At 31.5% G+C, this 26,162-nt stretch overlaps 2 protein-coding genes across 2 annotated transcripts; one reads left to right on the forward strand and one right to left on the reverse strand.

Moving 5' to 3' along the window:
• Window positions 1-16,645: 16,645 nt before the first annotated feature.
• Window positions 16,646-17,407, reverse strand: LOC140861482 (uncharacterized). Its single transcript, XM_073264506.1, has one exon. It carries the CDS (start codon window positions 17,163-17,165, stop codon window positions 16,788-16,790), a length of 378 nt encoding a protein of 125 aa, XP_073120607.1. The 5' UTR covers window positions 17,166-17,407; the 3' UTR covers window positions 16,646-16,787.
• Window positions 17,408-18,836: 1,429 nt separating this feature from the next.
• LOC140861481 (probable galacturonosyltransferase 9) lies at window positions 18,837-22,002 on the forward strand. The gene is made up of 3 exons (XM_073264505.1): window positions 18,837-19,130; window positions 20,129-21,367; window positions 21,493-22,002. Exons 1-3 carry the CDS (start codon window positions 18,972-18,974, stop codon window positions 21,766-21,768), a joined length of 1,674 nt encoding a protein of 557 aa, XP_073120606.1. The 5' UTR covers window positions 18,837-18,971; the 3' UTR covers window positions 21,769-22,002.
• Window positions 22,003-26,162: the final 4,160 nt, after the last annotated feature.

Here is a 26,162-nt window from a genome sequence, read left to right on the forward strand (position 1 = left end):
ATTATTATTTATTTATTTATTTAGAACCCGGTTCATTAATGTAATAATGTCCTCATCATGGAGTCATGGAGAGATCTTGCAATAAAATTAATGAGTAAAAATTAATTTGGTATACGAACTATTGGTTAAATGTCAAATTGGTACACGAACTTTTTGTAAATGGCTTAATTGGTATATGTCCATCGGATTTCGGTCAATTTCCGGTGACATTTATGTAAAATATCTAATTTGCCCTTTATTACAAAAAATACACATTTTATTTTTAATTTTAATTGGATGTATTTGTATATTATATTTTAGATGTAAAAATTGATTTGATTAAAAATTTTATTTGTACATAAATTTTATTATATTAGATATATTAAATAGATTATATATTTCAACGAGATGGATTAGATAAATTATATTATGTCATACAATATATAAAGAATTTTAAATAAATAAATTGATATCAAAGAAAATAAATAATTATTTTTTAGCTAAAATTTTGATTTTTGTATACATAATTTTTTTATTAATATTTTGGAAAAAATATTAAATAAATAGTGATTGTTATAAAATATTTTTAATATTTTAACTATGTAAAAATTTATTGAATATATTATTTTAATAAAAACATTAGTTAAGTTCTATCAAAAATTAATTTAAAATTTAAAACTATATTTATAATAAAAATTCTTCAAATCACCAATTAAAAAACGTCATAACGTGTCATATGTTTTTTAATCAGCAAATAAAAATTTTGAAAGTTTATTTAAACACAATAATTTATAAGAGAACACGACTAAACATAAATTGAAGTCGTTATCGGTTTTTCTGGCGGACAAAAATGATGAATCTGGCTTTAAAACAAAATAATATTATTACATTAATTAATTTATAATATCAAAAGACAAAATGTACCCTTTTCTTCAAAATAATTTGGTCAAAATCAGGTGGACATGTACTAATTAAGCCATAAACAAAAGTTCGTGTACCAATTTGACATTTAACCAATAGTTCGTGTATCAAATTAATTTTTACTCTAAAATTAATTTGTAAGTTCTCGAACGTCGATCCTTTCATGCCTAAAACAAGTCCCGTCGAGTCGACTACATAACATCAAGTTCATGTCCGATCGCTCCCACTCGGTCACCAGTACCCCCGGCAAATAGTATATATATATATATATATATATATATATATATATATATATATTTCTTTTATAGTGTCCAACACTATATGCCCACTTCATGTCCACCATGTACAAGTCAACTCATCTATTGTACCGGTCAACTCATCTATTGCACATGGTAGGCATGAAATAGACATATAATGTTGGGCACCATAAAAGATCTATATATATATATATATATATATATATATATATATATATATATATATATATATACCATTTATAAGTAATTAAAGTGAAGTGCACAAAACAATAAATGTATAAGTAATTAAAGTGAAGTGCACACAACAATAAATGTAAATAAAATTCTCAAAAAACATTTCTCCTTAGTATTTTTCTATCTTAAGTATCGAAAAAAGCTATCGGCATTCTCTCACATGGTGTGCTAAGGCAAACTGGCAAGGTATCAACCCCCATCGGCCCATCCCCTCTTCTCACAAAAATATTTAATAAAATTGAACTTTATATGATCATGGATTTGAAATAGAAGTTAACAATCTCAATTTTTAATATTTGTTTTAAGAAAAAAGTATAAGTTTTGATGATGACGAAATCGGTCTGGATAAAAATAAGATTAAAGATGATCAGGACGAATGTAGATCAAGAAATGAGTTATAAAGCTACCAACACTTTATTGAAATCATGTCGTGAAGAGCTTTTTTAATGCAGTTTACTTGACTAATGTAATTTGCAGACTATTGGTTTAGTTCGAGGATTTATGCAGTACACACCGAAAGTGGCGTCTGCAAGTTCCCACATCATAAAAAAAAGAATTACGTTATAAAGTTGCAAGTACAATATATTAAAATTTATGTGGACTAAAAAAGAAAATTAATATGCTAAGTAAAATGATCCGGAGAAGGAAATCGATCTACATACACTGAACTGACTAACAGATATACTTAGTCATAATTGATCCAGACTAAATCAATCTATTCAGAGACAAAGCATAACAGTTTGGAAAACCGACTATTTAAATATGAGAAAGTGATCCAATTAGTTAAAGACAAAAACAAAACTTGAAAATGCCATTGATTTTCGTATTAAGAAGCTACTTCCGAATAACCCCGCGTGACAGTACTATTTTTGAATGATGACAAAGACACGTGATATGTTCTGTTTTAATATCGGATATTTTGGGTCAAATTTACACCTGCTATTTTTAAAGACGTTGGAAACGTGTCTATAAATGATTTATTCTTGTGAAAATCCTTATGCAAACGAAAAAATGAGAGACGTATCTAAACAATTTTTTATCCTAACACTTTGTTTGGTTTTTTGTTTTTCCTGTACTCTTAAAGGTCGTTTTTTTTTTAATTTTTTTTAAAGAAATGTCTCCTTACAAAAATTTATACATGGAAATCGAATACACAATCTTGGTTATTTGCTAATTTTGTGACCAAACGTTTTGACTTTTACTAAAAATTAAATGTAGTGGTATAACTCAAATATTTTAATTAATACAAAAACTTAAATGTCATGTTTCGATCTCTCTCATAAATGATACGAATGAATAAAAAGTTGATATGATCATCACACGTACGACCTTTATGAATCCAAACAAAAACTTGATAGGGCTCACCACATGATTTTATTTTGTATCGAAATCATTTGCTTTACACAAACATGAAAGAGAAAACCACATGTAGCTAGGTTACTTAAGTGGGATGCATATGCTAACAAATGGACCGTACCACAAACTATTTCCTGATAATTTCGAAAGTTCTGATAAATATAAATTATAAATATTTTAACACATAATATAACATAATAATAATAAATATACAAAATAATTAATAATTATTATTCAAAAAATTCCCAATTCCTTCTTAAAAAATTATTAAATTACCAAAAAAAAAAAATTATACCAATCTCGAAGGCACAAAACAAATGCCTATGCAGCTCTCAGTCACTTTAAATCCCACCTCATCCGTTACTTACGGGCCCTGTCCCTATTCATTAGATTTCTTCCTGAATTATAATTTTCCCAAATATGCATATACTCCCAAAGAATCAATATATATTTTTTGACACATAATCAATATAAATTCCCGTAAACTAGACTTGATTGATTTTACAAATAAATATGTTATAATTAGGCCTCGAACTCAATATCTTATTTCACTTAAACTTGATATTTTCATGTCAGATGAGCCATAAATCAATCGCTAATAGTTACTATTTATTAAACAAGGGATTATATGGAAAAAAATGATGAGATACGGGCACGATTTTGAAACATAGATAAGATTTGGTGACAGAGTTTGTGCCTTAAGTGGGTTTTAATAATTTCTATCATTCATGTCAAAAAGAACAAGGTTTCCAGCCAACCCTTTCTTGTTCTTTCCTTGCCTTGCTTTATATATTTTGTAATTTTGATTTCATGAGAAGATATGAATAAATTTGAAAAAGCAAAATCTTACGTCTCCAAATCTTTATTTTTTAGAGGAAACAAATTAAAGCCCACATAAAGTATTTGTAGTGGTGTTCTGAATATAATACAATGGATTAATTAGCGTGCATGCTCTAAATATAAAGTATGTTGTTTCTGGAAGGTAGTATATATAATTATTACTACGTACGTGCGTGCGTGTGTACACTGTACATATATACATTGGTCGGTGTGAATGTGATTTACAAAAATTAAAGAAATTAACATGCATGAAATAATAATAAACTTTAAAAGCAGGACCTTTAATTTGTTAAAGATTATATATGAATTTGAATCTAACTCAATAAAGGAGAGGGTTGTTCAAATCTATATATGCAACTTTCACGAACTCTATTAAATCGATGTGAGACATTTTTACACACTACACGCTCAAAAAATTAACTATATCCAACAGATGTGGGATATCTTAACATCCTCAAGAACTCTATCCAATCGATGTGGGACATTTTGACACATTCCTATGAATAAAACGATTGGAGCATAGAGACCGGAGACATTAACAGATGACCCAACTATGGGCATTCAAACACATACCGGTGACCTGAGCTCTGATATTATGTTAAGATTATGGATCTGAGCCTAACTCAACCCCAAAAATTAGTTTAAGGGAGGATTGTCCAACTCCATATATGCTACTCCCATGAATCATATCCAACTAATTAATGTGAGACATCTTAACAGCCTTAAATAAATAAAAATTAGTACACTTAACTGCTAAATTTAGTTGATAGGGAAGTTATATACTTATATGTTTGTTTCTTGATAATTTGGGTTGACTGGGAAGTTATAATTTTTTTTTTATTAATGAAATATTTTAATTTAGAAAAAAGTTATTTATTTTTAGATTGAAATGTTGATGTGGACAACACATGTCAGCGATATGTCCATGATGCGTTGGCGCACCATATTGGAAAAAAATTTAAAATTGTGTAAAATAAAATAAAATAAAGATTCCGAATTATGATTAAAAATTTGACAACATAAAATAACCAAAATTAAAAATAAAGAAATACACAATATCAAATTAAAATTACAAACTTTATTCTAGAGCATGGTGAAGAGCCAAATCCCATGCATTTTCTTAATTTAGAACACTCAAGCTAAGCTACTAAGTATAATATGAGACGGTTTCTTATGAGATGATTTTATATATATTTATCCATGAGATGAACCAATATTACTCATATTTTCAATAAATAATAATAATATTGACATAAAATAATAATAATTTTTAATGAGTAATCTAAGAAATCCGTCGTATAAATTAAATCGATTCATATGAAACCGTCTCATAAGAGTTTTTATAAATATAATTCATACGACTGAAACTTACAATTTCCTTGAAACAAATCTGTCTATTCAAACAAACACTTCGAGAATCAATGTAAGTTTTTAGAGGAATTAAGTACATTTACATATAAATCTTATTAAATTATATACTTGATATCACATTCCAATGCTCAATGACAAACCCATGTATTTCAGATCTTATTATAAAATTACAAATGATGGATTATTTTTATTTTCTTGAAATTAATGATTAATATTCACTAATAGGGGCATTTAGGTAAACAAAAAGGACTTCACCATCAACATCAAAACTAGTTACTTTAGTTATAGTGTGTTTGGATGTCTAAAAAATGAAATTTGAAATTGGATTTGGATTTTAAAATCCATGGAATTAAAATTTCATTTTGTGTTTGGCAAAAAGTTAAAATATATTTTGAAATTTGATAGTATAAATTTTGGATAAATGATATTTTATAAAAAAATATTAAAAAAAACTTAAATTTATAAGTAAAGTATATGAATTTATTATTAAAAATAATTTTATTGCTTTATAAACTCAAATCCCGTGAAATCCCGTGAAATCCGATCAATTTTGTCAAGATTTCACTTAACTAATTGAAATCCTATGAAATCCCACCAAATATCAATCCCGTTTTGAAATCTCAAGTTGCCAAACACTAAAATGGTATTTTCAATTCCAAATCCCACCAAATTCCGTCCAATTCCCGTGATCCAAACACAGTGTTAAAGTCTCAAACTTAATTAATATATAAGCAATAGATTATACGAAACTTTCGGTATACCGAAAATCGGTATATCAAAAATTTATGTATATATAATATTGTAACGTCCGGAAATTTGCTACGTAAATCCGCATGCATAACTAAGAGATTTAATAAGTTTAAAATAATGTGAAAATGTGTTAAATTATTTTTATGAGTGATTATTTAAATTATGTGATTTATTTTCATGTTTTAAATATTTTTTTCGGCATTTAAATTTGTTTTCTGTGGTTTATGAATTTATTTGAGAAAGTTTATTTTATGATCGCGTAGGCGGGGCCGTGGACGGACGAGATGTTAGTTTTCACCCAAAATATTTTCGAAGATTTTTAGGAGCCTTAAAATATTATTTTAAGGTATAATTTGAAGAAAATTATGGTATTTATATATATGTATATTTAGATGTCCGTTTTTACCCAAAATAAATCATTTTAATGACTTTTATTAAGTTTTAAAAATCACCTATTTTATTATTTCGGGATTTTTAAGTTTTTAGCAAATTATTCATGTATTTTTTAGTTTAAATTTTAGTAATTATCTACCCAAAGTATTTATTTAAATATTTAACCTAGACTACCCAAATATTATCCTAAGATTTTCTACCCTATCTCACGCCTCAACTCCCTAGCCGCCTCCCTCAACCTTTCTCCATCATCTTCATCGTTCCAGCAAGATTTTCACAGCCCCGTAGCCGAGCTTTTAAGATTTTATATTGGTTGGAGATCTGTTCGTCCCGGAGAGCCGTACGACGCGACATAAACGTTATTTCTTGCAAATATTCATCAAGGCACGTCTCGAATCCATTCTTGGCCACCATTAAAATCATATACACTGATTTTTACTATGAATGATTTGTTAATGCATGTGTTTTCAGAATTTAAGGATATTATTCATGATTCATGCATGTAATCACGTTTTTTATGCATAAGGCTCATGTTGACGAGTTTTCTGACCACGGCTTGATCGGGACTGCTGCACCTTTGTTAGGGGTCTGATCTAGGGTCCTTAGGGTCGGTTTGGAGGGCTGGTTCATGGCTGGAAAGGGCTGGAACCGGCCATATCTTCTGGTGCGCAGCAGGTCGCGCAGGTTGAGCGAGGTTGGAAGATTTGCTCGTTCTCGGTCCACAGTGCGTATTTTAGGGTGATTCCAGTTAGGTTAGAACCCCCAAGACCTTGGGGAAGATTTTTCAGGTGGTTCTCCGGCCGGTTATTTCCGGAGATTGGCGGCCGAACGGCCGGAAGTGGCTGCTCGCGTTCTACGCGCGAGCAGAAACTAGGTCTAGAGTGTTTTGGTTCGTTCTTCTTCCACAGACCACGGTTTGAGGTAAAATTTGTTGGGTTAGAACCGTCTGGGTGTTGGCTAAGTATGAGAGGTGGTTTCACGGCCAAAGGTGGCATGAGCAGGCAGCACGATCAGATTTTCTGAAGCCGCTCAGGGCTACCTCGAGTTGGGCTTAGGGAGAGGTAAGCTAGGGTTGTGTCTTGTGTTTTGGCAGGCCGAGCTCCGCTTTTCGAGTCCGGGTTGGGTCTAAAATATAATGGGTCGAGTTAGTTTGGTCCGGGTCTGGGGTATATTAGTTGAACTCGGGTATTTTTATTTTAAATTAAATAAGAAATTTAGTTAATAATTAATGGGTTTGGGCTTGACTTAATTAATTAATTACACTAATTTAATATTAATTTTGGGCTTAAATAATTAATGAAGTGAGCCCACTAATTTTTCATGGGCCGTGTGATTCATGAAAATTATTGGGCCAAGTTGTGTCGGGTTTAGTAATTTTATCAGTCAAATTTATAAGTTAATGGTTAGTTAATAATTTTATTAATTTAACTTTAAGTTAATAAGTTGATGGACCTAAATTATGTTTTTAGTGAGCCCATTAGTTTTTCATGGGCCTTGGGGCCCATGAAGCTTAATGGGCCAGGTCAGGTTGGGCTTTTGGGTTTTTGAGCCAGTCTAGGAATTTTTGAGTTTAAGTCTAGTGGTCAGCAGCTCGAACAAGTCCTTGGAAAAATAAACGTCCGTAAATATATATTTAATTCATGCATGCATTTTTATTAGATATATAAGTATGAATTTTAAGAAAATAAATTAAATATATATTTACGGACAAATTTTCATGAAATAAAGAAATAAATGATATTTTTTTAAGTTCATGCATCATGTAAGAATTTTTATGATAAGTTTAAATTTATGTTAAGAAAAATATATTTGTATGGAAGTTGAAGTGAAGGTGGAAAGTGATGTGGTTGGAGGCCGGGATACCTGGGCCCGGTGACCTTCCTAATGATGTATAAGTATGATGAGCTTATGGATCCAGCTGAGAGGGCTGGTGAAGTGGCAGCACAGAGGTGAAAACCCCACCGCCGCATACGTTGGTTTATAAATTGATCAATCGCTCAGTATGATGCCACCGACATGGATACGACCTGTTGAGAACTAAGAAATTATGATAAGACATTTTATGAGATTTATTAAATATGATGTTTATGTTTAGCATGATGATGAAGCATTATAATTATTTATTCATGTTTATATGCATAATATTTTAAGAGCATGCACGTATAATTATTATTCACGTATTTTATATGATGTGTGCTTGTGTATGGTTTCATTTTGTTATATAAGGATAGAACGTGCTGAGCCTCTAGGCTCACTAGATTTAAATGGTGCAGGTGAGCAGAATGTTAATGAAGTTAATGTGTTCCCGACTGGTGACGAGGGCATATGAGTATCCAGGCGGCTAGAACCCGTGACCATTGCTCTAAGATGATTTTTATGTTGAGACTAGAACATATATTTCCGCATATGTATTATTATTATAGATTTTTAGTATATGCATGGATTTTACATTTAAGTAATTATTTTTTAAGTTTTCATGAATTTTTGTGAAAGAAATATTATTTAGGAATTTTATTATGACATTCTTATAAATTATTATTTAGTAATTAGTTTTAAGTATTTAATTGCATGCGTGTACCTTTATTGTATTTTTTGTGTATTTTTATTTTAAATTAAGTAAAGTTATTTTTAAGTACGATATATATATGTATGGGCATATATATATTTATATTCATTATTTTATAATAAGAGATTTAAAAAAAAATTCAGTAGTAGTTTTAGGATGTTTCATTTGGTATCAGAGTCATGGTCCTTGGAGGGTTACTAGCCTGCTACACGGAGCTCAGAAGCCGCACTGCCAGTCTGTAAGTTTTAAATGTTTTAAATTATGTTTTATGCATGGGACACATGATTTTTGTTTTAATGATTTATGAAAATGATAATTTTAAGTTATGAAAGACTTAAAGTTAAAAAAAAAAAAAAATTAGTTATGCAATGCGGTTACGTAGAGAATTTATGGAAATACAGTATGTTTCTGAGACACGTTACACATCAGGATGACTAGAATGATATTTGTTTAAAAAATTAAGTTTGATAATTTATGAGACGTAAGTTTGACATTTAGATTTGTAGATTAAGTTATGATTTTAGATTTTAATTTTGACAAGTTAGGAATTTTTTTTTTCTTTTTGAGATTTAAGTTGAATTTTAGATATATAAATTAAGTTATGTTTTTGAGATATAAGTTTAAAAAATTAGTTTTGAAACATTTTAGTCATGTGTTATTAGACGACTAAGTTAAATCAAATTTCGAGGACGAAATTCCATTTAAGGGGGAGAGAATTGTAACGTCTGGAAATTTGCTACGTAAATCCGCATGCATAACTAAGAGATTTAATAAGTTTAAAATAATGTGAAAATGTGTTAAATTATTTTTATGAGTGATTATTTAAATTATGTGATTTATTTTCATGTTTTAAATATTTTTTTCGGCATTTAAATTTGTTTTCTGTGGTTTATGAATTTATTTGAGGAAGTTTATTTTATGATCGCGTAGGCGGGGCCGTGGACGGACGAGATGTTTGTTTTCACCCAAAATATTTTCGGAGATTTTTAGGAGCCTTAAAATATTATTTTAAGGTATAATTTAAAGAAAATTATGGTATTTATATATATGTATATTTAGATGTCCGTTTTTACCCAAAATAAATCATTTTAATGACTTTTATTAAGTTTTAAAAATCACCTATTTTATTATTTCGGGATTTTTTAGTTTTTAGCAAATTATCATGTATTTTTTAGTTTAAATTTTAGTAATTATCTACCCAAAGTATTTATTTAAATATTTAACCTAGACTACCCAAATATTATCCTAAGATTTTCTACCCTATCTCACGCCTCAACTCCCTAGCCGCCTCCCTCAACATTTCTCCATCATCTTCATCGTTCCAGCAAGATTTTCACAGCCCCGTAGCCGAGCTTTTAAGATTTTATATTGGTTGGAGATCTGTTCGTCCCGCAGAGCAGTACGACGCGACATAAACGTTATTTCTTGCAAATATTCATCAAGGCACGTCTCGAATCCATTCTTGGCCACCATTTAAATCATATACACTGATTTTTACTATGAATAATTTGTTAATGCATGTGTTTTCAGAATTTAAGGATATTATTCATGATTCATGCATGTAATCACGTTTTTTATGCATAAGGCTCATATTGACGAGTTTTCTGACCACGGCTTGATCGGGACTGCTGCACCTTTGTTAGGGGTCTGATCTAGGGTCCTTAGGGTCGGTTTGGAGGGCTGGTTCATGGCTGGAAAGGGCTGGAACCGGCCATATCTTGTGGTGCGCAGCAGGTCGCGCAGGTTGAGCGAGGTTGGGAGATTTGCTCGTTCTCGGTCCACAGAGCGTATTTTAGGGTGATTCCAGTTAGGTTAGAACCCCAAGACCTTGGGAAAGATTTTTCAGGTGGTTCTCCGGCCGCTTATTTCCGGAGATTGGCGGCCAAACGGCCGGAAGTGGCTGCTCGCGTTCTGCGCGCGAGCAGAAACTAGGTCTAGAGTGTTTTGGTTCGTTCTTCTTCCACAGACCACGGTTTGAGGTAAAATTTGTTGGGTTAGAACCGTCTGGGTGTTGGCTAAGTATGAGAGGTGGTGTCACGGCCAAAGGTGGCATGAGCAGGCGGCACGATCAGATTTTCTGAAGCCGCTCAGGGCTACCTCGAGTTGGGCTTAGGGAGAGGTAAGCTAGGGTTGTGTCTTGTGTTTTGGCAGGCCGGGCTCCGCTTTTCGAGTCCGGTTCGGGTCTAAAATATAATGGGTCGAGTTAGTTTGGTCCGGGTCTGGGGTATATTAGTTGAACTCGGGTATTTTTATTTTAAATTAAATAAGAAATTTAGTTAATAATTAATGGGTTTGGGCTTGACTTAATTAATTAATTACACTAATTTAATATTAATTTTGGGCTTAAATAATTAATGAAGTGAGCCCACTAATTTTTCATGGGCCGTGTGATTCATGAAAATTATTGGGCCAAGTTGTGTCGGGTTTAGTAATTTTATCAGTCAAATTAAGTTAATGGTTAGTTAATAATTTTATTAATTTAACTTTAAGTTAATAAGTTGATGGGCCTAAATTATGTTTTTAGTGAGCCCATTAGTTTTTCATGGGCATGGGGCCCATGAAGCTTAATGGGTCAGGTCAGGTTGGGCTTTTGGGTTTTTGAGCCAGTCTAGGAATTTTTGAGTTTAAGTCTAGTGGTCAGCAGCTCGAACAAGTCCTTGGAAAAATAAACGTCCGTAAATATATATTTAATTCATGCATGCATTTTTATTAGATATATAAGTATGATTTTTAAGAAAATAAATTAAATATATATTTACGGATAAATTTTCATGAAATAAAGAAATAAATGATATTTTTTTAAGTTCATGCATCATGTAAGAATTTTTATGATAAGTTTAAATGTATGTTAAGAAAAATATATTTGTATGGAAGTTGAAGTGAAGGTGGAAAGTGATGTGGTTGGAGGCCGGGATACCTGGGCCCGGTGACCTTCCTAATGATGTATAAGTATGATGAGCTTATGGATCCAGCTGAGAGGGCTGGTGAAGTGGCAGCACAGAGGTGAAAACCCCACCGCCGCGTACGTTGGTTTGTAGATTGATCAATCGCTCAGTATGATGCCACCGACATGGATACGACCTGTTGAGAACTAAGAAATTATGATAAGACATTTTATGAGATTTATTAAATATGATGTTTATGTTTAGCATGATGATGAAGCATTATAATTATTTATTCATGTTTATATGCATAATATTTTAAGAGCATGCACGTATAATTATTATTCACGTATTTTATATGATGTGTGCTTGTGTATGGTTTCATTTTGTTATATAAGGATAGAACGTGCTGAGCCTCTAGGCTCACTAGATTTAAATGGTGCAGGTGAGCAGAATGTTAATGAAGTTAATGTGTTCCCGACTGGTGACGAGGGCATATGAGTATCCAGGCGGCTAGAACCCGTGACCATTGCTCTAAGATGATTTTTATGTTGAGACTAGAACATATATTTCCGCATATGTATTATTATTATAGATTTTTAGTATATGCATGGATTTTACATTTAAGTAATTATTTTCTAAGTTTTCATGAATTTTTGTGAAAGAAATATTATTTAGGAATTTTATTATGACATTCTTATAAATTATTATTTAGTAATTAGTTTTAAGTATTTAATTGCATGCGTGTACCTTTATTGTATTTTTTGTGTATTTTTATTTTAAATTAAGTAAAGTTATTTTTAAGTACGATATATATATGTATGGGCATATATATATATTTATATTCATTATTTTATAATAAGAGATTTAAAAAAAAATTCAGTAGTAGTTTTAGGATGTTTCAAATATAATACCGATCATACCGAAATTTACGTTATCGAAATTTTGGTACGGTATCGGTATATACTCTTTTATAACAAAAAAAAATTCTTATATTTTTAAAATTTTATTGTTTATAAATATTATATATTTTAAAATTTTTTCGGTTTATCAGTATACCGATATATATCGAAATTTTAATTTCATATCGTTATCGTACCGAAATCTTCGGTATACCGAAAATTATATAAGTTCGATATTTTTTTCTGTACGATAACGTTGATATACCAAAAATTCGATATTTTTTCATGCCATATTCTATAATGTGTTTTTATTTTTAGCTTAAGAGTTACATGATCTTTTTATGATGTGTCAACAAGTGAGTTACCCACGTACACTTTTCATACATCGTATATCGATAAAATATAAATATATGCGCAAACGTTTATGTTAAATTAAATTATATTTGCCTTTTGAAAAAAAAAAAAAAAGTCTGTTGCTTAATTATTCTAAACACGAAAGGAAACAATCATGAAACTTGAAAGCACGGATAAGTACTCGTTGTGTATTAAAAATTTCCTAGCAATTAATTATTAAAACGTATGCATTAACGAAATTAGGTCTCATAACACAACCTTCCATTGTTTATATTATTAGATTAGAATCATTAATAATATTATTAAATCACATTCATTGTACTTATCCATCTTTATAATTAATTAACAGCTTGCCCATTATACGTCTACCATCAATTAAACACTAATTAAATATAATCACCCTTTGGGAGAATGGATTGGAACTATCGTTAACTTGTCTTTCAATTATATACGTATATATATATTTTTTAAATAAATAATCTATGTAAAACATCCCTTTCTATCATGCATAATAAAGTCGCACTAATAGCTCTATGATTTCCAATAATAGAATGACATAAAACGAACATATGACAATTTGCAAAAATCTGAAAAAGTAGAATAGTAGATAACATTTTGAAAAAAGTCACTAGGCTTATAAAATATCATTTTTAAAAAAAAATCAGGTTTAAAATCGTTGAAAAATGAGATAAGTGTGTGAATATTTTAAAAACACTGATATGGAATATGCATATATATGTTATGAAATTTTTGTTTTTTAGAAAATGGTTTTTAAAACTTATACAATTGGTTTTACTGTTATATTATTGGGAGAAGAAGTTTTTTTATTTTTCTTTTTTTAAGCTTCCTAGATTTAACCATCTTTTTTGTTAATAATTATGTTAGTTTTAGGGGTGGAAAAAAATACCGAATATTCGGTATGTTGAAGTTACCGTACCGAAAAATACCGAATTTATAGAATTTTAGGTATACCGAAAATTTTGGTACGGTACGGTAACGGTATGAATACCGAATTTTTCGGTACGATAACGATATGAAATTTAAAATTTTTGGTATATACCGGTATACAGAAATACCGAAACGATATAAAGAATTTTAAAATATATAATATTTATAAATAATAAATTTATAAAAATATAAGGTTTTATTTCGGTATAAACGGTATATACCGATACCGCACTGAAATTTTGGTATACCGTAAAATTTATGTATGATTGGTATGCTATTTGTATGTACCAAAAATTTCGATATACCGAGAGTTTCGGTACGGTATCGGTAAACATTTTCTTATACCATAATTTTTGATACGATATACGGTAAACGATTTTCGGTACAATATAGTATACTATTCTTAGTTAATTTAGTAAAAGTAGAATGTTATAAATATAAATTTAATTTGATATTACATTGACGAACCATTAAAATTCATGATTCAAGTTTAATATATATCTCGATAGGAAAAATTCGACCCTAGCCCATGGGTATTACCCTATGGGCTAGGTGGAAACATTTTATTGGTTCATACATGTGGACCTCATATAATTGAGTGGGGTTCACATAATTTGAACCAATTAGTGAGTGCTACCTATCCCATGGGGGTATGATCGAACCTCTATATCACCCATGAGGTAGGATCAAACCTCTCGATATAGATAGATATCTTCTTAAAAAAAATGCATGGATAGATATATCGAAGAAACTATTGTTTTGGTCACTGTTTTTGGAATCGGATCGGACCGGCCGGTTAGATCAGTTCGACAGGGAACCGGTCGCCGGACCGGTCCGATCCGACCCCAAAAACCGAAAAATCGATTAAACCGGTTGGACCGGTTTTTTGAATTTTTTTATTTTGAAAAATTTAAATTTTTTTATTTTTAAACCTTAGATTTAATATTTTTATATATAAATACATTATTATTTGAAATTTCTACTTCATTTAAATTTTTTTAAAATAATTATTGGTTTTTTAAAAAATAAATAATTTATTATTTAAATAATTTATAACTATAATTGATATTTTAAATATATTTTCATATTTATTTAGCTTTTAAACTATGTTAAATATATATTTTATGTCTATTTATATAATTTTTGACTTTTTAAAATTTTAAAATATATTATTTATTATATTAAATTATATAAACGGTTTTCCGGTTCGATCGTCCGATTAAAACGGTCCGACCGATTGAACCATTTTTTTAAGTAAATCGGTTCAATCACTGATTCGATTATGAAAACACTGGCCATTAATTATTATTTGATTGACTTTTCACCCCGTACCATTTTCTTACCCAGGCTTTTTTTTTCTTCAATTAAACATTCCCTATTTCAATTATTATTCCCCGTTACAACTTTACAAATTATTATCTATGATGTAAGCATCTTTACCTTTCTGAAAAGATTATCCACAACAACAATTAAATAATATGATCTTATATGAACATTCAACAATAATAAATGACTTAAAATAATGTTTTCCTAGCGACCAAATGAAAATCAACTATCAAATTGTATTATATTCGAATTTTTGTTATGTAATTTATATATTTTTTCCAACTTTTGTCTTGTTATTAGTCAATTTATATTATATTAGTTTATTAAATTGTATTTTAAAACTTTAATCGTTTTTCATCGGAGTGCTAACGGGACATCAGAAATATCAGCGATGATCAATATTATAATAGTAAATTTTGATGACACATAATTATTTTCTGTCATTATATATATTAACCCTCAAATGAAAAATTATTTGGATTGAAAAAAAGTTCAAATTAATTGACTAATTAAAAATTGCGAATTAACAATATAACATAACCGAAAGAAAAAAAAAACAAAAATGGTGTTGTTGGAATATCTTATAATGACCTTTCTAAGCCTAGTGATTTTAACTTTATTCAAGTGTCTATGTTGAAATTGTTTGAGATTGACTTCAATTTCACTTGTCTTCGCTAGATCAGTCAATGCTGGAAAAAAAAGTTTTTAACTTGGTTGAAAAATCTTCACTACTGGAAAATATTAATTCCGTATAATATTTAATTTTTTTAAAAATCCTTTTAGGAGTAGTCCGTACTAATTTAGGAGGTTATTGCAAAAATATATAAAAAAATTTGTATGAATGGCATTCCACTACTGTCACAGGTGAGCTCACCAGCGTTGCGTAGATCCCTCATCATAAATTATGATGTTTGGTTTTTTTTTTTTTTTTTAGGTTTTGTTGTTCGTTTGGAAATTTGGTTTTTTGTGTTGTTAAATTTTAATATTAATCATAAAAGAGAATGCAAATGTTTTTTTTTCCCTCTAATAAAATATTATGGACTTATAACTGCAAATTTGGTCATTTATGTTTGTCACTTTGCGATTTTGGTCCTCTATATTTTCATATTTCAGTTTTAGTCCTGTATGTTCCGATTTTTTGCAATTTCGGTCCTTTTACTCGAAAATGCTTACGTGACATTGTACACATCAGATCCACGTCAACACTGAATTGGTGCCACGTCAGCGCCACGTCGGAAAAATGACTAAAATTGTCAAAAAAATAAAGATAGCGGACTAAAATTGAAATCTGAAAATATAAAAAATTGAAATCGCAAAGTGTCAAATGCACAGAACCAAAAAATCAATTTTCCCAAATTATTATTTTGGATTATCCTGTGCATAAGAGGCGTAGGTATTGGATCTGGATGAAACATGGGGCAAAAAGTTTCTCCATTTTCATCATTTTCTCCATACTATAAATTCACAAGTACTCAACCAACCAAGCTTAATTCACTTCATCTTCAACCTCCAGCAATTCTCCTCCTCCACTAAATCCAAAGCAATGCAAACCTACAGCGAATTCTCAGAGCTCCGCGCGGGGTACCCTCTATTGATCCCTCATCAAGTACTCCCGTACTCCGATGAGTTAATTCCGCCCCTCGCCGGAATGAACCCGCGGCCAGCCGCCGCCTACTTCATGAACCCGGCGTATCGGAACGACAACTTATTAATCCAAGAACTCATGAGCCCCCTGCAAGCGACTTGTTGTTTCAGCAGCAACTCGACTTCGGACGAAGCGGAGGATCAGAGCATAATCAACGAGAGGAAACAGAGAAGGATGATCTCCAACAGAGAGTCGGCTCGCAGGTCGCGTATGCGGAAACAGAAGCACCTGGACGAGCTGTGGTCGCAGGTTGTCTGGTTGAGGAACGAGAATAGCCAGCTGGTCGATACACTCAATCATTGCTCGGACCGCCATGATCGAGTGGTGCAGGAGAATTCTCAGCTCAAACAAGAGGCTTCCGAGCTTCGTCAGATCATCCTTCACATGCAGAATATGAACACCTCTTTCGATGGATTTGACCCATGAAAATGAAATCATCATATATCCCTTCCAATTTCTTGTATTTTTAATTTCTTCTTTTTTCGCTTCCCAGCTTTGGATTTCTTTTTCTTTTTCATTATATTGGGGGGGGTGTAGCACTTGCTTACTATATGGTCATGATAAATATATATATCTATCTATATATTATAAAGTTTTGTATCTTAAATAATGATCGTTGTATAAATTCTGGAAATGGCCGGGAACCTGCAGTCTACCATTATCTCCTACCGTTTTTGGCATCATGAGAAAAGGCTAATGTTAAATGAGATTATATATGACGATGTTGAATCTCATACTTCATATATACTAAATCGTGTAAGTTTTGTTATCAATCTAAAATTATAGATAATGTGAAATACTGAAAAGATTAATTTTTACGTGGCTAATGTTATTTGCACTCAATTTTTCTATTCATGTTCTACTAGTTTGTGAAGAAGATAAGAGTAATATATAATCGGGGGAAAATTGCTATTTTGGTCCTTTATGTTTGTCATTTTGCGATTTTAGTCCTTTATATTTTCAGATTTCAGTTTTAGTCCGTTATCTTTATTTTTTTTTTTGGCAATTTTAGTCCTTTTTTCGACATGGCGCTGACGTGACACCAATTCAATGCTGATGTGGAGCTGACGTGTACAATGCCATGTAAGTATTTTCGAATAAAAAGGACCGAAATTGACAAAAATCAGAACATGCATGACTAAAACTGAAATATGAAAACATAGAGTACCAAAATCGCAAAGTGACAAACATATATAACCAAATTTGCACTTTTTTCTATAATCAGATTAACGTAATTCTATTCAAAAAATGAAATATATATATATATATATATATATATATATATATATATATATATATATATATTGCACAAATTAGAGTGTATGCCACTGTCATTCTTTTAGGTTGTATTTGGATGGATTTCAATTAATCTATTCAAATTTATTTTTGTTGTTTAGAGAAACAATATCATACATAAAATTCAAATATATTTCTTGCATATGTGTGTGATATTTCATGTTAATTTTAGGATATATGAAGTTCAAATCCACTCAATAACGATATTATTTGAAATTAATTCTTTCTACGTACTTTATATTACTAATATGTAAATAATTGATACGTATGAATTTTTTTATCATAAATAATAAAACTATAATCGAAATCCATGATTTCAAATCCATCCATCTAAATACAATCCTACATGATTTTGGTTCTTTACACTTGTTATGTTTAAAATAAGATAATCAAGTAGCCCAAAAAGTTACCCTACAATAAAACAAACATTTACACTGACATGTGTCAATACGATGCACAAATGTTTAGATGACCAAAAGGAGAACTTTTTTAAAAGGTGCATTTTTTCAAAATAACTTATATTATTTGTATCTCATTAATTCATTGAGCGAGGACTATTTTTGAAAACAAGATACACTGTGGGTACATCATAATTTTCTCGAAAAATAAAAAGAGAAAAAGAGAGATAAATTGGGGTTTAAATAAAAATCAGCAAAACTTCTGGCCTTGTAACTCAATTCAGAAGAAATAAAAATATCAAATTAATAAATTATTTTTTTTAAAAAAACCCACCGACGTCGATGCGGGTCGGGTCGAACCGGCTATTGGTCTCCGTGTTCTTTCTGCATTTTCTTCTTCACACTGTTAGATCTCAATTCCATTTTGTTCACATACTCCCTCACACACACAGAGAGAACCTCTCATTTTTCTTTAGCCCTAACATTATACTAAGTTTTGTATCATCCATTCGAACAAAGAGAGGATTGATTGATTTGTGGTTGGACGATCGTGATGGCGGTTGTGGTCCGCGGTGGTCGGGTTGGATCTGGCGGTGGATCCGGGATTCGAAGCTTTTTCAGCTACCGGATCTTTGTTTCCGCCATGTTTACGCTCCTGTTCCTCGCCACTCTCTCCGTGCTGTTCACATCGCATCCCTCGCACAACGAAGCCGTAAGTGCTAGCTTTCAGTTCGCACTGAGTGCATTTTATTTCTAGCTGTGTCTACATTTGTTCATTCTGTTGCATTTTCGTGATTGGTTTACCTTCTGCATGGTTCAATTGATGTTGACTAGAAAACGGTGCGTTTGTTCTAGTTAAATGGGGTGTGGTTGATTATCATCTCTTTGGTTTTACCTGTGTCAGTTTACTTTGAAATTTATGATAGTATTTTCGAGAATGTGGATTTGTTCTTACGAATTGGGACGATTTGAGGTTTGTTTTTCTTGATAATCATTATTTATGCATAGTTCAGGGATTGACTATTTAATTTGTACATTAGAAAAATATGGCAAATATGTTAATGTAGTTTGCTTGGTGAGTAGTATTGAATACAACTATGTATTTTCTACCCGATGAATTTGGAATATTCTCCCCTTGCAATCATAAAATGATGCGTCTTTAGCTGTGTTTAGGATCACCAGAGACTTCACTAGTTTTCTGTGACTTAAAAAATGCATATTTGCTCTACATGCTCTCAGTGTTGGGCATAATTTTGTGTGGGAGGATGCAATCTCATTTTTTTTACGTTCTGTTGTAAAAGCTGATGCCTCTTTTGATGGTTAATATGATATATGGAAGTTCTAGTTTAAAAAAAAATCAGTACCGTGCTTTGGTTAATAATGTTGAAGATTGTCGAAATGGAATAAAGAAGAAATGTTTTCATTGGTACCAATCCCTTTATCATCAACAAAAATTACCAGTAATATGATTGTCTACACCGGAAATCTAGATCCAATTTCTTTTCAGTTAATGTACCTTCGGGAACGAACTAGATTCTTAAACTAATAAACATCTTGCTTACATTTTCTCTTTGTTTTTATTTAGAATTAAATAAAGTCTCGTTTTATTCTCAAGTGTTTGTACTACAAAAAATCCAAATGCCAAACATAGTATTTATTTTTGTCTTTGGGAAAATGTACCTGAAAGTATATGTTTTCTTCGATAAACAGATTATGGAGACAACGGGAAATGCGTATGTAAAACGAACTTTTCTAGCATGGCAGTCTGATCCACTGAAGACGAGGCTGGATTTGATAAAAAATCAGGCAAATAATCATGTTGCCTTGGTGAATGCATACGCCGCTTACGCTAGGAAATTAAAACTTGAGATATCTAAGCAGCTCAAGATGTTTGATGACTTAGCTAATAATTTTTCAGAACTTCAATTGAATCCGAAGTATGTCACGGCGTTGTATGAATCCAATGGACCAATTGATGAGGATATTTTGAGGCAATTTGAGAAGGAGGTTAAAGATAGAGTTAAGATAGCTAGGTTAATGATTGTTGAATCAAAGGAATCGTATGATAATCAGTTAAAAATTCAGAAATTGAAAGATACAATATTTGCTGTCAAGGAGTTGCTGGTGAAGGCCAAGAAAAATGGGGCTTTTACCAGCTTGGTTTCTGCAAAATCAACTCCCAAGAGTTTGCACTGTCTTGCCATGCGACTTGTGGAGGAGAGAATTTCACATCCTGAGAAGTACAAGGATGAAGAGCCCAAGCCTGAGTTTGAAGACCCGAGTTTATACCATTACGCCATATTTTCGGATAATGTTATTGCAATCTCTGTGGTGGTTAACTCTGTTGTTAAGAATGCAGATGAGCCATGGAAACATGTTTTTCATATTGTTACCGATAGGATGAATTTTGCTGCAACAAAGGTTTGGTTTAAGATGAGACCGATTCAAGGTGGGGCACATATTGAGATCAATGCAGTGGACACTTTCAAGTTCTTGACGCCCTCATATGCACCAGTGCTCAGACAACTTGAATCCACAAATCTGCAGAAGTTTTACTTCGAAACCAGGGCAGAGAATACAACTAAAGATATGAGCAACATGAAGTATAGAAACCCAAAGTATTTATCCATGCTCAATCATTTACGGTTCTACATGCCGGAAATGTATCCAAAGCTGCACAAGATTCTGTTTCTAGATGACGATGTCGTAGTTCAGAAGGATTTGACTGCTCTATGGAAAATTGATATGGGTGGAAAGGTGAATGGTGCGGTTGAGACATGCTTTGGTTCATTCCGTCGGTTTTCTGAATATTTAAACTTTTCCCATCCTCTGATCAAGGAGAAGTTTAATCCCAGGGCTTGTGCCTGGGCATTTGGCATGAACATGTTTGATCTAGATGCTTGGCGTCGAGAGAAATGCACCGATGAATACCGTTATTGGCAAAATTTGGTAAGCTGTATATGTAGTTTTTTTTAAACCATGTTTTTTCAAAAAATTGTGAGGAAGCTATGTATTGTTCAGTTTTCAAACACACCTGCTGATATATTTTTTTTTATTGATTGATGAATAATCAGAATGATGACCGTACATTATGGAAATTGGGAACATTACCTGTGGGGCTGCTTACTTTTTACTCTACTACCAAATCGTTCGACAAGGCATGGCACGTCCTGGGTCTTGGGATCAATCCGAGTATCAGTATGGATGAAATTAACAAAGCTGCGGTGATCCATTTCAGTGGAGACATGAAGCCTTGGCTGGACATCGCCATGAACCATTACAAACATCTCTGGACAAAGTACGTCGATAATGAAATGGAATTCCTTCAGATGTGCAATTTTGGCATGTGAAGAACTCCACTTCAACTCGACCGAAGAAATTCGAGCCTTTCTGATCGTTCATCGCAAGTTGTAACTTTCAAAGAAAAGGTTTTAGGCATTAATTTATCCTACATTTTTGTTCCACGTAGTTGCTATTTTGTGCAGTTGTTATGTGGTTGCCTGAAGCTAAGAATGATGATGGAATCGTACTGTGAAGCACATTCTTTGTACAAGATAGTTTATATACCATCTAAAACGATTAAATATATATATATGTTCGGTTTAATTTCAACGGGGATGGACCCATTAATTTTGATATAAAGATGTGCTTGGTAGGGATTCTGTGAAGCAAGCAATCAGATGGCTCGAATGAGGATGTATTCTTCTTTGAGATGACCTTTCTTTTCTTTTTGGTTTTTTTTTTCCCCTGGAAAATTTCTGAATATTTTGTATTTTTCCAAACCAGTTGTTTCAATGACTGCTGGTTTAATCATAGAAATGGCATTTTTTATTTTTTTTTGTAAAAGGATCGTTCTAGCAGAGTAGAATTGCTCTACGAAATTACACTTCCTGTTTGTAATGTTTGTAAAGTACGAGTGGAATATGCCATACGTGGATTAGTGCTAAAGACAAGACAAAGTGTTGATAAGATTAATGATGATTATTCTTGCTGCAAAAACCTGATCCGTTGCTTTTGCGGGTCCTTTCCGCGGCGTATTTTACCATTGTTGTAACTTAAAATCATATGGTTCTTCCATTAGTGATTATGAATATTCTCCAAAGGGCAGCTTTGTGTGTGTGTGTGTGTGACGAGACGAGACGAGAGAAGCATATGTGCTTGGTCATTTCGATAGAGGCATGCCTAAAAGCCACCATTAGCGGATGTGAGATTGGCTTTTAAAAGTTGTGTTGTGTTGCTGTGGAACTTGTTCAAGGCGATCATGAGGATTGAGGATCGAAAAGTAACTCATGTCCACTTGAAGTGGATGAGTTATTTGTTCTTATTTTTCGGACGGATAGAGTATTTAAACGGATCGAATTAAGGCGAATGTTACCAAAAATTTGAAGTCTTGAATTCGAGCGTGAGTAAGTATATTTAAGTTTGATTCAAATTTCTAATGTATTTGGCTTCAATTCGATTCGAGATGAGCTCAAAATATTCGAATATATCCGCAAGTTATTTAAAAATAAATAAAAGTATTGAAATGCTGAAAAATATTAATTTAATATATAGTTATATTATATTAATCTAGACTATTCTATAAATGCATTTATAAGCTGTTTTGGTACATCTTAGTACACCAATTTAAATTCACAAACACAACTCTCAAACACTGTTCTTTATTGTTTATACGAGTCATTGAGCAAAAAAAGGTAAAGAAACACAAGCGCATGATCTTACCCCACTATCAAAATTTCTTCTCTTCCACAAACTTTAATCATGTGATATTTTACTTCATGTTTTGTTCATTTTGTAAATTATCATGATTAAATTGAATATTTCATTATAAAATATTATTCATATATAAATCATGATATGTAACTTTCACTAAATAGGTAAAGCATGAATGCTTCGACTACTAGTAAATTATTTTAGTCTCAATCGTTTGCGAAATATTGATTAAAATATTTGCTTGAAATTTTTTTCAAAAGTGTTACCTAAATACGATAATTTTGAACATGATTCAAATATTTTTGGAGATAATTGAGATCCCTACTTTTTTATTGACAAGGCTCGAACCGTACTCAATCTTGGAACTGAGCTCTTCGCTGCTTGTACAGTTGTGCTAATGTGTATTGTTAGACGCTCTTCTTCTTTAACAATAACAAATAAGCACACACAATGTGTATAATATAAAAGAAAGAGGAATGAATGCGTTTGAGATTTGGGTGGGAAATAAGGAACGTAAAAATGCAAAGAAGTGGGGGTGATGGGAGGTGGGGTGATGGTAGTTTAGATATTTTAAAAAACAGACCAAGACACCAATTAGTTATTCTAGTATGCCCACCCTTAATAAATAGTAAAAGATAAGTATAATCATCTAATTCTATTTATAAAGATATAATATAAATATTTGTCAAATATACATTGATTGGTGCTCCTCTTCTTTAACGTAAGTATAATAATTTAGTTCTAGATTATAAAGATATAATATAACTGTTTGTCCAATATACATTGATAGGCGCTCCTCTTCTTAAACATAAGTATAATCATCTAGACCTAGATTATAAAGATATAATATAACTGCGCGCTCGCATAACTGACAGGACTTTGAACATGAACTCGAGACATGTTTATTTCGATGAGAGAAATTACAAAAAAATATCTAAATCTATTTAAATAAATTAAAATAACTAACCACACTCAGCAAAAATCGAACATAAGACCAAATGGTCTCGTGCCCTCAACTTCATCAGCAACCGGCCTCATCAGCAACCCTTTTCACCAGTTAGTTTCTGTTGGTAGGCGCATTGTCTAAAAATTTAATCTAAAAGAGGATAGCATGCCACTTTTGCATATTTCACGACAAAACTAAACGTGGCTTCTTTATTGGCAACTAGCTCTCATCATACATGTAGCCATGTAAGGGTGGACATCGGATCGGGTATTTTACAACTAGCTAGCACAAAATTTCCTTATTGTTATTATTATTTTTTTAATCTCCCTCATTGAATGCTGAAAACATGTTCAATAAAATGGTCATCTATCTTTTCAAATACAATAATATTCGAGTTATAAAAATTAACCAATCGAATCGGGTGACGAAAACAGTTGATTAATTTTGAAAATTATAAAGAATTTTGATTGAACTCCAAGTCACGTTTATAAGCTATTTTTTAATAGATGTTTCCTTTATGATATGAAAATATCTCTTAGCATACAATTGACAAAATGTTTTGTTATTGAACAAAACAAAAACCGAAAAAGACTGTCATTGAATCTGATGATGCAACATATGTATATAGACATTAAAAAAGGACTCCGGACAGTTGTAACTCTTCATCAAACAACACACCTTTCGTGTCCCTTCTGTATTTATGGGACACATCCAGGTCGATGCTCGTAATTTTCATACTGATGATCATTATTCGTTATCGGTTATGAAATTTCTGAAAATATTAAATAAATTTTTGAAAATATTCTAACAAAAACTATCGAAAATTGAAAGATATATGATTGAAAGGAGGAGGATTAAAGGTAAGTAAACAAATAAAAGTATTTAGGGCAGTGGTACTGATGGATGAAATGCGCCTCCGCCGCAGGGCATTGAGAAAGAAATGCGACCCGGAATATCCAAAAAAGAGATTCCTTTGTCCGCCATAAAAATGGCCTACAAGTAAAGAGCATTGATGACACCACCAGGTGTCTCCCATTAATCACAGTGTATGAAACAAAGTAAAATACTAATGGAGTATAATATAATATATAAAAAAGCAATCCAACAAATTTTAAAGTTCTCCTACGCTATCATTAAATGTTTGCGTACTCTAGCCGCCGCGTCAACCTATCTCTTTTCACATAAAAAAATAAGCCTTTCGATTAAAAAGAAATTAATGCTCTGCTTTATCATCAACATTTTCCCTGTAATCATATAACATAATACAATACCATCATCATCATTATAAAAAGTTCTTCTTGTGTTTGGATGTATGGTTTTGATTTGAATAATTTGATTTGAGTAAAGATCCGAGAAATGAAGTCAAGAAATCTGAAATTCGTCCTCTTAACTAAAAAAAAAAAAAAAAAAAACTCATGAATATGTAAACGCAATCACTAATGCTTATAGTGTTAACAGTGATCATTACATTGTAAGATATACAGTAATTACATACAATTCTTCCTTTTTTTTTTTTATAATTGTTCGCGGCGAAAATTAAGTTCCACCATCTTTCTCATCGATTCTTCTTTTTCTAAAAAAATATATATATAAAAAAAATTCGTCATGATCTTTTAGACAAATATTAACCATTAATTAATGTTCAATTCACTCGGTCCAATGGAGTAGAAGAAATAAACTAATGGAACTATGATTTGGATGCAATTAACATTTAGTGTCAAATTAATTTGCATTTTAGATTGAATCATTTGTAATCGTACAGTTGTTTTCTGAAAAAATGAATTACAAGAAATAAATTTTAATCAGATCAAAATTTCTTGATATATAGAACCAACACAAAATCTTCTCAACTATTTAATATTCCATTTACATAATTCCCCGATAAACTCTATGGGAAATCGGAAGAAAAATCAAAAACCCATTATTATTTAATCAAGAAACTACTCTAATCTCAACACTAATGACACCACAAAATTTTGTTTATTTTTTTCCGCCAAAATTAAAAATCTTGATCAAGGCAGCTGTTTGGCACTCAAGAAAGAAGAAGGGATAGGAACCGCGAGTCGGGTGGGATTACTATCTCCG

This window comes from Henckelia pumila, chromosome 4 (assembly GCF_033568475.1).
Source record: "Henckelia pumila isolate YLH828 chromosome 4, ASM3356847v2, whole genome shotgun sequence".
Taxonomy (NCBI): Eukaryota; Viridiplantae; Streptophyta; class Magnoliopsida; order Lamiales; family Gesneriaceae; genus Henckelia; species Henckelia pumila.

What these genes read in the sequence shown, in the direction of transcription:
- LOC140861482 (XM_073264506.1), bottom strand. Translation starts at nt 17,165, where the DNA reads ATGATGATTTCATTTTCATGGGTCAAATCCATCGAAAGAGGTGTTCAT.
- LOC140861481 (XM_073264505.1), top strand. Translation starts at nt 18,972, where the DNA reads ATGGCGGTTGTGGTCCGCGGTGGTCGGGTTGGATCTGGCGGTGGATCC. An exon ending in ATCCCTCGCACAACGAAGCC is followed by an intron (nt 19,131 to 20,128) that starts GTAAGTGCTAGC and finishes TTCGATAAACAG; the next exon opens with ATTATGGAGACAACGGGAAA. An exon ending in ACCGTTATTGGCAAAATTTG is followed by an intron (nt 21,368 to 21,492) that starts GTAAGCTGTATA and finishes ATGAATAATCAG; the next exon opens with AATGATGACCGTACATTATG.